We start from the raw sequence: 14,122 nt of genomic DNA, 5'->3' as shown, positions 1-14,122 counted from the left end.
GTTTCCTAAAAGAACTTTCGAGTAATATCAAGCGGATCTTGTTCTATGGAAAGGAGAAATCTTATAGGGCTCGGCAATTGACCCAGAAGTTGTCCAAGAAAATCTGAGATATAATATACTGGAGGCACTCTCGCGACATTCTGCGACGAATGACAAGCTCCAACGAGGAGCTATGATCGCAAAAGTCGCAGCTAAATCACAGGCTTGCGAGGGCCACGCGAAGAACGGTGTGCTTGTGTTGTCGGGGACTTGGCTACGTACTGAAATGCTCGTTGCACTGCTTCAGTCGCAATCAAGGAAAAAAATCTGGCTCTTTCATTTGTTTTCACTTTTTTGACAGGCAAAAGGCAAAAGAAGGGTGCTCACACTTCAGGCGTCGCGCCCTTTTGGAGTTGAAAAAGTCTAGGGTTTGCGTGGGGCTGCCGAGAGGCGATGCAGGGCAGGGGTTTCGGATTCGTCATGGCTGGCGGTGCCGCTTGCGCCGCCGGCCTCCATGCCATCGACGATGTGCTGCTGCCGTTTGAAGGCGCCATCCGCAGCTCGGCGCACCAGCTTTACACGCTGAATGAGGTGAGTGCTTCATCCACCCTGGGCAGGGAAGGGAGATACAGCGGCCATTTCACATCTTGTGTGGCTTGGCTCAGAGCTTGCAAGGCTTAGACTCGAAGCACAGCGACGGTATGACCAAGACGCTGTCGGAAGATGTGAGGCGCAAGTGCGGCAACCTTAGCTGGGCCGACCTCGCAACCAAGCTGTCCCTGCTCATGTGGGAGCAAGCTGGGGTTGCCGACGATGGCTACAACAAGCCGCAGTGGGATGAGATACGGAACAGGGCAAATTACGTGACGGGAAGGCTGAGGGAGATGCAGGACAACTTCCCGGGCGACCACAAGGTGTTTAGGAGCACCTTTTGTGCCCTCTTGAACGCCTACGCCATCATGCATAGCATGCTCTGGAACCCGGCTTGCTCACGGTACGTGTACCCTCCCTATCCTCCCGACCTTCCTCTCACCCATCTTTGCTCGGTTTTCAATCCAAGCAGGTGTTGCGTAGCTGCAGAATGGTGGATCTGGGGAATGGTGTATTCACAGTCAAACAGGCACAACCTGGACAGAGTCCTCGCCCGCCTTCAGCTCCATGCGCTCTACCTCAGCTCCGACATTCTGCCAGACGCAGCCAAGCTCTTTGCTGCAACCAAAATCGTGCAGCCGGATCTGCTCGACGCACAAAACTGCCTCATATCTAGCGTCCCGACGGCGTTGGACACTGTTGTGGGGGACAAGAGGCTCTTTCTGTCCATTTCCCCTGCTCCTGTCTCAGCCTCAGAAAGCCTACTTGCAGCTACACCAACTAGTCCCTCGTCCATGAGAGAGACTTTGATGCCCGAAGGAGCACCGCCATTGCAACCGTTCCTGCCATCCGCCAGCATTCCTTCGGCTGTCTCCTCGCTGCCATCCACTATCGCCGCTGTTCCCTCCTCCATCGTATCCAAGGCAGTGGAAGCAGCCTCAGCTGTAGCATCTGCAGCATCGTCGGTTTTGGCGTCGGAAGTAGCACGCAGTGTTGAGGAAACCGAGCCAGAGGTGCCACAACAGGTTCAAGAAAAAGTAGAAGCTTTGAAGGTTAAGTCGTCTCCAGTTCAGTCATCCGAGCCACAGGTTGGCATGGATAACTTGGCGGGAAGGGTCTCCTTGGGTTTTCAGAAGAAGGTGGCCGATTTGCAAAACAAGGCCGCTTCTCTGCTGCAAATCAAGGCATCGGAACTGCAAAACAAGGTACTCATTATGGGAATTGGAGTGAGACTGAATACACTTGACAGGTGCCAGCGAGGTTACTAGAATTGCAAGGGAAGGCTGGTCAGGTAGGAGCCGTGGCCTCGGACCTCCAATCCCGCGTCACCGCAATTCCGTCGGTGTTGGATGCGAAAACAAGCGAGATGCAGGCCCGTGTCGGGTCGGCTCTGTCCTCCCTTCCCTCGCAAGTCCGGGAAAGTATTTCAGACGCACAGGCAAAATCCTCTGCAGAAATGGAGGCGACTGCTTCGTCAGTACAGTCTGGGCTGCGAAATAAAGTTGCTACTCTCTCATCGGCGATACAGGCGAAGGTTGCAGCAGAAGACGTTCAAGCTAAGGTGGCATCGGGGTTCAGGTCATCTGACCTGGTTTCAGACTTACGTGAGCCTTCGACAGAAGTAAAGTCAAGTGTACAATCAAGAATTCAGGCTCTCGAGTCAAGAGCCTCTGCTTCTGCTCCAAAGCACCACCTTCCTCCAAAACCTCCATCCGTTGCAGTGGATGTTCCACCGGCCGTGGCAACCGTGGCATCTGCTGTTGCGTCGGCGGTATCCGCAGCGATGGCGGCAGCTAGCTCCGCAATTCAGGCACAGGAAGCAGCACCAGCTCCGCAAGTAGTTCCTGTAGCCGTTGTCAGTGCACCGGGAAAGATGGCCAAGCCTTCAATACGCATGCCGTCTCCTTCGGGGCCCATAACTACAGAGACGACAATGGGAGGCCAGAAGGTGTTTGTGACACTCCCTGAGACTCCCAAGTTGCTGCCAGCTCCGGTGGAACAGCAAGCAGCAAGGGGCGGTAGTATGGTGAGCTTGGCCGCGGCGTCCACGTTAGCAGCGCTCCCGCCCTTGGAGCAAGGGATATTTGATCTTCCGGCGGTGCCACTGGCAGTGTTCCCTACGGCTGAGAAGAGCCACTGCCTAGCCATAGTTCCGTTTCAAGAGCAGAAGCACTGCGTGGCCTTGATACCGGCGTTGGGAGCGGCATCTGGCGACAGGCCATTGATTGCAATTGTGCCACACGAAGACATGAAGCACTGCTTGGCGGTGCTGCCAGGCGCCCGTAGTGTTGGTCTTCCCGAGCACAAGAAGCGGTGCCTGGCTATCATTCCGTACCAGGACAAGGACAGCTGCCTGGCGTTGATCCCCACGGCACAGGAGGTGGCCTCGGCTGGTGAGCAACAAGAGAGCTCACTGGCTGTGGTGCCGTTTGAGGACAGGCTCGAGTGCCTGGCGGTGGTCCCGACTGCGCCATCGGAGGCGCTTGCCAGCATGAGCGCGAGCAAGAGCGCGCAGGACCTGGTGCAGTGCTTGGCCATGCTTCCGCCTCAAGAGCACGAGCACGGCGGCGTGGTGCGCAAGTTGGCAGTGGTTCCATTGGACGACAAGATGAACTGTCTGGCACTACTGAGGCCCGACGGCCCTCTGGACCTGCGGCAGCAGTGCATGGCTCTCATTCCCGCCATGCCGGAAGCCATCCACGCGAGGCTAGAGCAGCACAGGCATTCCTGCTTGGCCATATTCCCGGCGTCCACGCCCAGCCAGGCCCTGGGTGGTGGCCAAGGCCAGGCGCTGGCAATCATTCCCGTGGCAGGAGCAGGAGCAGAGGAGGCTCCTTGCCTGGCGATAGAGCCAACCACCCCGGAGGCGGCCATGGCGGACCAAAGGCACTGCATTGCCATCATCCCCACCAACCCGGACGTGTGCATGGCAGACGGTGGCTTCTCGATTGTCCCCACGACACCGAACGCAGCCCTCCGCGACGCCAGCCAGTGCTTCGCTATCATCCCCACCGCTCCCAACCTCGCCTTGTGCCACCAGAAGACCGTGCTCGCCATTGTACCTGCTGCACCGTCCGCCACCCCGGAAGCCGCAGGAGCAGGCCCCAGCACCAGCGCAGGCACCCTCGAGGCTGACAAGGCTCTTGTCACTGTCCTCCCCTCCCCTTCTTCATCGTCCTTCCCGTTCGCGGACAAGCACAAGTTCCTTCTCCCGCCCGATGAGCCTACGACCGCCCAACTTTACGAGGAGCTCCAGCCGGTTGCGCACCTTATCAAAGTGGGGCTGAGGGAGCGAGCGCGAGCTCTTGTGGATGAGCTTGAAAAGCATGATAAGCAGCGGCAGGTGGCGGGAGTGGCTATCCTAGGCGAGGGCGGGCTTGGAAAGAGTGCAATACTGAGAGAAGTCCTTACGGAACTCCGGAGGAAAGGCGAACACGTAGTGGCGTATGGAGAGACGAGCGTGGCATCTTCACCGGAGGCCCTCACGGACACCATCTCTAGCCTTGTCCACCAGCTTGGAGGGGATTCGAGGGAAGTATATTGCAGCACGCTGGAAGCCAGGCAAGCTCTCGGCAAGCAGCTGGCGCAGCTTGGGGCCAAGCACAAGGCGGTGTGCGTGGCGGTGGACAATGTTTGGTCTGGTGCAGCTCTGAGGGAAATGCTGCCCAGGAACCTGAGCCAGTTGCTATCTCCGGCAAGTTGTGTTATGGTTACTTGTCCCTCCGAGTCCGTGGCACGGGCGCTGGACGAGCTGTGCAAACCAGCACATCCGAGTGCTACCATCAACTACTGTTTTTGGTGCTATCAACCCAGCCCTCTGTCACCTCCAGAGGCCAAAGAAATGTTTATGCTGCACGCGTCCAAGCGCGGGGTGCATCTCTTACCGGAGCATGAAGAGCTGGTTGACGATCTTGTCCCGCTCTGTGGCGGCCTTCCGCTCGTGCTGCAGGTTGTGGGCTCACACTTTGCAAGGTTTGCCCGACGGAAGAGAGACGAATGGCTGCACATAGCAAAGAAGCTGAAGCTGGCACAGGAGTTCCAAGTTCGCGACGACGAGATATGCTCCAAGCTCAAGGTGATTTACGACGGTCTCGACCCGTCCTTTCAGGAGGCCTTCCTGGACGTTGCAACGTTCTTCCGCGGCGCCAACTGGAAGATGGTGGAGAGGAGTCTGGGCAAGCACCAGCTCGCAAGCTTGGCAGATCAAGCTTTCGTGTTTGCCAAGCAAAAAGAGCCGGATGCACAATGGTGCTCGCAGGATCTACTAGATTCGGTGCCTGTGTGCAGGCAATCCATGAGGTTGAATACAGAAGTCGTGGAGATGCATGATTTGGTTTACTCTCTCGGCCACCAGCTTGCCAAGGGAAGCTACGTGACTTCCAGCGACTCACAGAGGTTGCCGGATGTCCTGCACAATAAAGGGGTAAGTGATCTCCCTCCCTCTCCTTTGCTTTGCTGATCATTCTTGTTTGCAGGAGCTAAGCATGATCAAGGGGCTTACATTGAAGAGGTGTCAAGAGCCTTTCCCTGTGGGACTCATCGACAAGATGAGGAAGCTTCATGTACTCGTCTTCGAAGGCACGAGTATGATCGGTCACTGCCACCGGCCCCCGCACCAGCTGCGCTACTTGGTTTGGCATCCCCTGGACCAAGGGAAGGAGAGAGCATCCATGCCGTTCAAGCTCAAGAGACTCAGCAAGCTTGCCGTGGCACATTTGCACAACATACGGTCTGATTTCACCGACATTGACGTAAGCTGAGGCAACAAGGCTAGCCAGCTCTCTAAAAACTGCTTGTTTGGCTTGTCCCTTGTGCAGTTCCCTCCGAAACTGGTGGAGTTGGAGCTAGACAACTGCGTGAAGCTTGTTGAACTCCCCCGCTCAATCGGGAGCTTGAAATGGCTGCACAGCCTGCACATGCACAACTGCCACAGCCTGAGAGCACTTCCGGACTCGATTGGGGGCCTGGTCATGCTGCAGGAGCTTGTGCTTAGCGTGTGTACCAGCATCACGGAGCTGCCGCAGTCCTTGGGGAACCTCCACGACCTCGAGTACGTGGACCTTGCGGCTTGTTTCAAGCTCATGGCCCTGCCCAGAAGCATTGGAAGGTTGATGGCGCTCAAGGTGATGGACTTGACAGGATGCGAGAGCCTGACGAGCTTGCCGCCGGAGATCGGTGAGCTGCGGAACCTGAGAGAGCTGGTCCTGGCGGGGTGTGGGTCGCTCAAGGAGCTCCCCCCCGAGATTGGGTCGCTCACACACTTGACCAACCTGGACGTGTCCCATTGTGAGCAGCTGATGCTTTTACCGCAGCAGATTGGAAACCTGACTGGCTTGAGAGAGCTCAACATGATGTGGTGCGAGAAGCTGGCGGCCCTTCCCCCTCAGGTTGGCTTCCTCCACGAGCTGACGGACCTGGAGCTGTCCGACTGCAAGAACCTGCCAGAGCTTCCCGTGACCATTGGGAAGCTGAGCTGTTTGAAACGGCTGCACCTGCGCGGATGTGCTCACCTCAAAGTGCTGCCACCCGAGATAGGTGGCCTCAAAAGCGTGAGCTCGATTGACTTTCGGGGGTGCGTGAGCCTGGCATCACTTCCGTCTGCGGAGATTGCAAAGATGAAACCGCTCACGTTCCTGGGTGCCGAGTGTGGGCCTGCCACCGAGCTGTGGCCAAACGTCCACCACCTCAGTGCGCTCAAGCGGCTTGACATTGACGACAAGTCTGGCTGCTGCGTCCTTGTTCCAGCGGAGATTTGGTCGCTTAGCACGTTGGAGAGGCTTGCGCTGCGGGGTTTCCGGGGAGTAGGCGGTTTTGCCCACGCAAAGTGGAACCTGCCCCTGCTCACGTCCCTGTGGATGGAAGGCTTCACCAACGTGACCGCTCTGCCATCAGAGCTGGCAAGTCTAACATCATTGACCCTCCTGGTGCTGGCTGAGTTCTCGAGCCTCACCGAGCTGCCGCCGGGCATTGGCCACCTGAGCAAGCTGGAGAGGCTGAGCCTGAGATGTAGAAAGCTCAAGACACTGGCGCCAGACATGTTCAGGGGGCTAACAAAGCTGCGTTGCTTAAGCTTGGCCGAGTGCGTGAGCTTGACGACGCTGGCCGTACCCAGAGGGAGCCTGGCGTCCCTAGAGATTCTCGACTTGGTAGGGTGCAGCAGCCTGACGGAGCTCCCGGCGGGCGTTGCCGGCATGAGCTCGCTGGAGAGGCTCAACTGCAGGGAGTGCACCGCGCTCAAGGCCCTTCCCCCTCAAGTTGGCGAGCTAACAAGGCTGCAGGCACTCTACCTCCAGCAGTGCTCAACGCTCAAGGAGCTTCCGCCACAGATTGGGAAGCTGTCCATGCTGGAGAGGCTCGACTTGAAAAAGTGTGGCGGCCTAACGAGCTTGCCCTCGGAGATTGGCATGCTGTCAAGGCTCAAGTTCTTACATCTCAATGCGTGCACGGGTATCAAGCAACTCCCGGCAGAGGTTGGAGACATGCGGAGCCTGGTGGAGCTGGGGTTGGAAGGATGTACGAGCCTCAAGGGGTTGCCAGCGCAGGTTGGTCAGCTGCGCAGCTTGGAAAACCTTGGTCTCGACGGCTGTACGGGCTTAGCATCGCTGCCAGCGGATGTGGGGAATCTGGAATCCCTCAAGCGTTTGTCACTGGCCAAGTGTGCGGCCCTCGAGGGGCTTCCGCGGGAGGTGGGCAGGCTGCCAAAGCTCAAGCTTTTGCGGCTGGACGGGTGCACCAGCATGAGTGAAGTGCCTGCGGAGCTTGGACACGTGCAGACGCTCGTCAACTTGGGCTTGGAGGGGTGCACCTCGCTGAGCTCCATACCGCCGGGGATTTTCAGGCTGCCAAATCTGGAGCTCTTGGACCTGAGGAGGTGCACACTGCTGGCTCAAGACGTGGGCTCCTCGTCGGACATGCACAAGTATGGCTGCACCCTGGTGACCAACGACTTGGACTGGGAAGGGTTTGAGGAGGTTTGGCTTTACTACTGAGTGGGGGCGGCGGATTTTGTTGAGCGAGCGAGCGCAGAGCTTTGATTCGATTCCCTTTGGCAATGGCAGAGGGTGTGGATGGATAATAATACAAGTGAGGCGAGGCAGTCAGATTTGTTCACATGGACATCACATGACCGATGATATAACAAAACATATATATCCTATATAACACACAGGAAAAAGTAAAGAAGAAAAGGTAAAGTAGATAAGTAGCCACTGAGGAGGAGCAAGGGTTGTTCTTCTCTCAACTGGCAAGAATGGACAAATCCTCGTGCCTCCCGGAGCGGGCAGCCCAGCTAGGTAGATAGGGTTTGGGTGTCGCAGGGTCTCACGCGCCTCAAAACGGGGTTAGATGTTGTAGGCAAGAGGGGCGAGCAAGGGGAAGATCTAGAGAGGCGAGCATGTCGACCACCAAGCTGACTTACTCTTCGGGCAGCTCCGCCAAGTCCAAGCACAGCGTCCGTGTGGCACAGACGACCGCGGATGCCAAGCTCCATGCCGTGTACGAGGAGTCTGGTGAGTCCGGGGACTCGTTCGACTACACCAAGTCGGTGAATGCAACCAAGTCCACGGGCGAGAGCATCCCGGCGCAGGCCGTCACGGCCTACTTGCAGCGGATGCAGCGCGGTGGCCTGGTGCAGCCCTTCGGCTGTATGCTGGCGGTGGAGGAGGGCAGCTTCCGCGTGATTGCTTTCAGCGACAATGCAGGGGAGATGCTGGACCTCATGCCCCAGTCGGTCCCCAGCCTCGGCGCCGGGCAGCAGGATCTGCTGGGGATCGGCAGCGACGCGCGCAGCCTCTTCACGCCGGCCAGCGCCAGCGCCCTGGAGAAGGCGGCGGGCGCCATCGACGTGAGCATGCTCAACCCCATCTCCGTCCACTGCAAGACGTCGGCCAAGCCCTTCTACGCCATCGTCCATCGCATCGACGTGGGCCTGGTGCTGGACCTGGAGCCCGTCAAGGCCAGCGACACGAGCGTGGGATCCGCTGCCGGTGCGCTCCAGTCCCACAAGCTGGCGGCCAAGGCCATATCGCGCCTCCAGTCGCTGCCCGGCGGCGACATCGGGCTGCTGTGCGACACGGTGGTGGAGGAGGTGCGCGAGCTGACGGGCTACGACCGCGTCATGGCCTACAAGTTCCACGACGACGAGCACGGCGAGGTGGTGGCGGAGATCCGGCGCTCCGACCTGGAGCCTTACCTGGGCCTGCACTACCCGGCAACCGACATTCCCCAGGCCTCCCGCTTCCTCTTCATGAAGAACCGGGTACGCATGATCTGCGACTGCTCCGCGGCGCCCGTCAAGATCAGCCAGGACAAGGATCTGCGGCAGCCCATCAGCTTGGCCGGCTCCACGCTGCGGGCACCCCACGGTTGCCACGCGCAGTACATGGGCAACATGGGCTCCGTCGCCTCGCTGGTGATGGCGGTGATCATCAACGACAACGACGACGAGTACCGCTCGTCGTCGGGCGGGGGTGGCGGCGGCGGCGGCGCGTACCAGCAGAAGGGCAGGAAGCTGTGGGGGATGGTGGTGTGCCACCACACGTCGCCTCGCTCGGTGCCTTTCCCACTGCGCTCCGCCTGCGAGTTCCTCATGCAAGTGTTTGGGCTCCAGCTCAATATGGAGGTGGAGCTGGCAGCGCAGCTGCGGGAGAAGCACATCCTGCGCACCCAGACACTCCTGTGTGACATGCTGCTCCGCGACGCCCCCATCGGCATTGTGTCGCAGTCACCAAACATCATGGACCTGGTCAAGTGCGATGGTGCTGCCCTCTACTACGGCAAGCGCTTCTGGCTCTTGGGCGTCACGCCCAGCGAGGCGCAAATCAAGGACATTGCCGACTGGCTGCTGGAGCACCACAAGGACTCCACCGGCCTCAGCACCGACAGCCTGGCCGACGCCGGCTACCCGGGTGCCGCGTCACTGGGCGACGAGGTGTGCGGCATGGCCGCGGCCAAGATCACCGCCAAGGACTTTTTGTTTTGGTTCCGCTCCCACACCGCCAAGGAGATCAAGTGGGGTGGCGCCAAGCACGACCCCGACGACAAGGACGACGGGCGCAAGATGCACCCCCGCTCCTCGTTCAAGGCCTTCCTCGAGGTGGTGAAGCGGAGGAGCCTGCCATGGGAGGACGTGGAGATGGACGCCATACACTCGCTGCAGCTCATCCTCCGCGGCTCCTTCCACGACATTGACGACAGCGACACCAAGACCATGATCCACGCGCGCCTCAACGACCTCAAGCTCCAGGGCATGGACGAGCTGAGCACTGTCGCCAACGAGATGGTACGCCTCATCGAGACCGCCACCGCGCCCATCCTTGCTGTCGACTCGAGCGGCTTTATCAACGGCTGGAACGCAAAGGTGGCGGAGCTCACCGGGCTGCCCGTGACCGAGGCCATGGGGAGGTCCCTCGCCAAGGACCTGGTGCTGCAAGAGTCTGCGGACATGGTGGAGAGGCTGCTCTATCTGGCGCTTCAAGGTACGCCATGACACACTTTCACGTACCTCACGCTAGCTAACCACGTCTCGTGTGGTGTGAAACAACAAACCAGGCGACGAGGAGCAGAACGTGGAGCTCAAGCTCAAGACGTTCGGCGTTCAAAAGGACAAGGAGGCGGTCATTCTGGTCGTCAACGCGTGCGCCAGCAGGGACGTTTCGGACAATGTGGTGGGAGTGTGCTTCGTTGGCCAGGACGTGACGGGGCAGAAGGTGGTAATGGACAAGTTCACGCGCATCCAAGGCGACTACAAGGCCATCGTGCAGAACCCCAACCCGCTGATACCGCCAATCTTTGGCGCTGACGAGTTTGGCTACTGCTCCGAGTGGAATCCTGCCATGGAAAAGCTGTCTGGGTGGAAGCGGGAAGAAGTCCTGGGAAAGATGCTTGTCGGAGAGATATTTGGCATCCAGATGATGTACTGCCGCCTCAAAGGCCAGGACGCCGTCACCAAATTTATGATCGTTCTCAACAGCGCAGCAGATGGCCAGGACACGGAGAAGTTCCCCTTCGCCTTCTTTGATCGACAGGGCAAGTACGTCGAGGCTCTCCTCACGGCCACCAAGCGGGCGGATGCCGAGGGTTCCATCACCGGAGTGTTTTGCTTCCTACATATTGCCAGTGCCGAGTTGCAACAGGCCTTGACAGTCCAAAGAGCCACCGAGAAGGTTGCCTTGTCCAAGCTCAAAGAACTGGCTTACATCCGCCAGGAGATAAAGAATCCGCTCTATGGCATCATGTTCACTCGGACTCTCATGGAAACCACCGACCTGTCCGAGGATCAGAAGCAGTACGTAGAGACTGGTGCTGTGTGCGAGAAGCAAATAAGGAAGATCCTGGACGATATGGACCTGGAAAGCATTGAGGATGGGTACGTAGTTTCTTTTATCTACATTTTGCAGCTAGCACGAGTTTTGTTTTTTTCTTGTCTAATGTCTGGCATTGGCAGCTACCTGGAGCTGGATACGACTGAGTTCATGATGGGGACGGTTATGGACGCTGTCATCAGCCAGGGCATGATCACCTCTAAAGAAAAGAACCTGCAGCTGATTCGGGAGACTCCAAAGGAGATCAAGGCCATGTTTCTGTACGGCGACCAGGTGCGCCTCCAGCAGGTTCTGGCAGATTTCCTGCTCAACGCGATCCGCTTCACTCCGTCATCCGAGAATTGGGTGGGGATAAAGGTGGCCACGTCTAGAAAGCGCTTGGGTGGTGGTGTGCATGTGATGCATCTCGAGTTCAGGTGAGACACGACAAGCTGAAAAATGTTTCTTTCTATCTGATTGATTTTGCGCTCATACTGACACTGGCAATCTGTCCCGGCAGGATAACTCACCCAGGTGTTGGCCTCCCTGAAGAGCTTGTCCAGGAGATGTTTGACAGGGGCCGAGGTATGACACAGGAGGGCCTGGGCCTCAGCATGTGCCGCAAACTCGTCAAACTCATGAACGGGGAAGTGGAGTACCTCAGGGAACCCGGCAAAAACTTCTTCCTGGTCAGCCTGGAGCTCCCCTTGGCACAACGGGATGATGCCGGCAGCGTTAAGTTTCAAGCTTCCAGCTAGCTCTTGTAAATTAGTTTTTGCCCAAATTGTGCTTCAGTACATGTAAACTCCAGCTGTCAGCCTTATGGTTTGTACCACAGGCAGCGTCGCAGTGACGTAGAGATGTGGAACACTTGACGAGGATGCTGGACCACGAGACAGATCCCGGCACAAGCCACAGCAAGTCCCACTGCCACTTTGACAATGGTTCTTCGCTTGTATCTCAGGCTGCTCGAGTGCAACAGGCGTGTGCTACACAGCCTCCCAAGAGTAGCAGCAGCAGGCCCGTCCGCAAACCCCTGATACCAAAGGAAGTTAAAAAAGGGCTATAAACAAAGCACACGTACACGCACCTCGTCAAGGCATGCTTCTCGTTTGCCTTGATAAAGCAGCAGAACTTTGATAATGTCTGCCCTGTTGTGCGCCACTGCTGCTTGGAGAGCCTTTTCAATACCAACTCCATCAGATTGTCCCATTTGTCGAGCGGCTTCTAAGATTCGCTTTGTGGCAGCAGTCCATCCTCTTTCAACAGCAAACACTAAAAGCCGTTGGAGACGGCAAACGTGCATTGGTGTAGCAGAAACCCGTTTGGCCCGAGAGGTGTGACTGATCACCCAACCAAGGTCAACCAGTACCTCATGTGTCTCCAGCCTGCAAGCATCTCGCCCCGAGCAGCAGCCAGAGCTTGAAGCTTTCAAATCCCGCTCCAGCGTCTGCACCTCTTCGCACAGCTGTTTGTCTGCTACAAGAAGCGGGACGGAGTTGCTAATCCCATGATCATAGCCTATCTGCATTAAGTGTGCCAAAATCACCTCAAGTCTGCAGAACGAACTTGACGTACCTCAACGAAGGCAACTCCCGGTCCTTGGGGGACGAGCACATCAATCTGTATGCTGGTGTAGAAGTGGCTGGAAGCGCGTATGCAACAGGGGAGATACTTTCCCCGTGAGGCAACCAGTACTCTGCCATATTATCAGGGCCCAGTTAGTTAGGGGGGAAGTAGATTTCGCCCGCCACACTCACCTCGAGTTGAGCTTCAAGAGGTTGTGCCCCGTGAGGGTCACGGTCGCCTCAGTTCCTGCCTCTACGCAGAGAGGAAACACTGCTTCAATAACTGGATACTTCTTGGTTGCTCTTTCACAAAGTGACGGCGACGAAACTGAACCTGTGCAAGCAAGCAAGCGTGAGAAAGCACGTGAATGAAGCCGAGATTATAATTACTGACTACCATTGTGAATGTATGCAACTTGGTTGCCTAGAAATGCCAAGACAAAGCCTTTGTCCCAAAAGCCAGTCTCAGCACCGGTGGTAAGTTTGGCAAGGTAGTCATTCCAATCTTCCTCCAGCTGTATCCAAAATAAAGAGTCTCGAGAAAGTGTGGCAGCCTCCAACACAGACGAACCTTGGCCCAGAGTGATTGCGGCATGGCGATGAAGAGTGTGAGGATGGTGCACCCGGAGCGGATGTAGCCTTCAAGCTCCACAGGCATATTGGCTAGCCACTCCATAATCTGCGAAGGAGAAAACGCGGATGAGCCAACGGAGTTCAAGGGCATCGAGGGAATACCTGTCCTCGAAGTCTCCGTGGAAAGTCGGCGGGGTTCCAGTCATAAAACTTGAAGGATATCCGCCTTGTTGGACACTGCAGACGAGACGGGCATACACATTTAGCTAAGAGAAGTCATGGTCTGATCTCACCGGTGAGGTGTAGGTGGTACGCTTTGGGAAGCCCGACGTCGTGGACATGGATTGGTTGTTGTGTTGCTCTTGCTGCTCTTCCAGCAGCATTGCAAGCAGTGACTCCTCCCCGCTTGCAACACTGGTGTCAACACCGAATGAATCGTCGTCACCTTCATGGTGGGGTGGCTTGCTCCCTTGTAGCAAGCGCTGGGCATGCGAGCGGAGGCAGTAGAGGTCATTCGCGGAGGGAGCTCCTCCTCCTCCTGCCACGCCCTGCTGGACGTCGCTGACTGCAAGGGAGAAGGCATTAACGGCCGCTCCAACATGAAACGTAAACAGGGGTGCATACCATCTGAGTTGGTGGTGGTGTTGGGAGCAGTGCCATGCTTGTCGCTGACCACGCTAGTGTCGCCAGACTCGGGCAGCTTGCGCCGCCTCCTGTCGTTGTGCCTCTCGAGCTTCCTCCTGCAGCTCCGCTTGCCCTCGTCAAAGTCGCCCAGGGGATGAAACCTGAGGAGAGCAAAAGGTCCTCAGAGGGGGGTGTATACAGCACGTCAACTTACTTGCCACATTGCTGGCAGTATCTCTGGTCTTGGCCGCGCACCCAGACGGACGTAGCATTGGCACAGGTGAGGCACACCCGGTGGCGCTGGTGGTAGCCCTTGAGAGGAGTGAGGTCTGCGTGACAGGCGGGGACCTGGCAGCGAGCACTAGAGAGCTTGGAACGCTTCTTGGACCTCTCCGCTTCCTCCTCGTCCTCCTCATCCGAGCACGCACACGGCACTCGGCCCGCCAGGAAGTTGGGGCAGCTCAGCCGCGGATCTCGCCGCCGCCG

General features: G+C 57.6%; 3 protein-coding genes across 3 annotated transcripts; 2 read left to right on the top strand and 1 right to left on the bottom strand.

Moving 5' to 3' along the window:
* The first annotated feature begins 5,288 nt into the window (after positions 1-5,288).
* On the top strand, positions 5,289-7,731 carry LOC9635054 (protein PopC). Its single transcript, XM_024664823.1, has one exon. The coding sequence runs from the start codon at positions 5,487-5,489 to the stop codon at positions 7,557-7,559; it is 2,073 nt and encodes a 690-aa protein (XP_024520591.1). The 5' UTR covers positions 5,289-5,486; the 3' UTR covers positions 7,560-7,731.
* Positions 7,732-7,798: 67 nt separating this feature from the next.
* LOC9634400 (phytochrome 1) lies at positions 7,799-11,688 on the top strand. The gene is made up of 4 exons (XM_002991073.2): positions 7,799-10,046; positions 10,120-10,936; positions 11,015-11,308; positions 11,392-11,688. Exons 1-4 carry the CDS (start codon positions 7,964-7,966, stop codon positions 11,627-11,629), a joined length of 3,432 nt encoding a protein of 1,143 aa, XP_002991119.1. The 5' UTR covers positions 7,799-7,963; the 3' UTR covers positions 11,630-11,688.
* Positions 11,607-14,122, bottom strand: LOC9635053 (squamosa promoter-binding-like protein 7; the record flags this gene model as incomplete). The annotated part of the gene is made up of 10 exons (XM_002991019.2): positions 11,607-11,907; positions 11,962-12,396; positions 12,450-12,570; positions 12,632-12,773; positions 12,837-12,954; positions 13,011-13,118; positions 13,175-13,249; positions 13,306-13,577; positions 13,637-13,797; positions 13,851-14,122. Coding segments are annotated over 10 exons (1,920 nt in total), but the record flags the coding sequence as incomplete, so codon positions are not given.

The sequence above is a fragment of the Selaginella moellendorffii genome, unplaced genomic scaffold (genome assembly GCF_000143415.4).
Source record: "Selaginella moellendorffii unplaced genomic scaffold, v1.0 SELMOscaffold_114, whole genome shotgun sequence".
Classification (NCBI taxonomy): domain Eukaryota; kingdom Viridiplantae; phylum Streptophyta; class Lycopodiopsida; order Selaginellales; family Selaginellaceae; genus Selaginella; species Selaginella moellendorffii.
The sequence above is the reverse complement of the archived record's forward strand: the minus strand, read 5'-3'. Positions and strand labels throughout refer to the sequence as shown.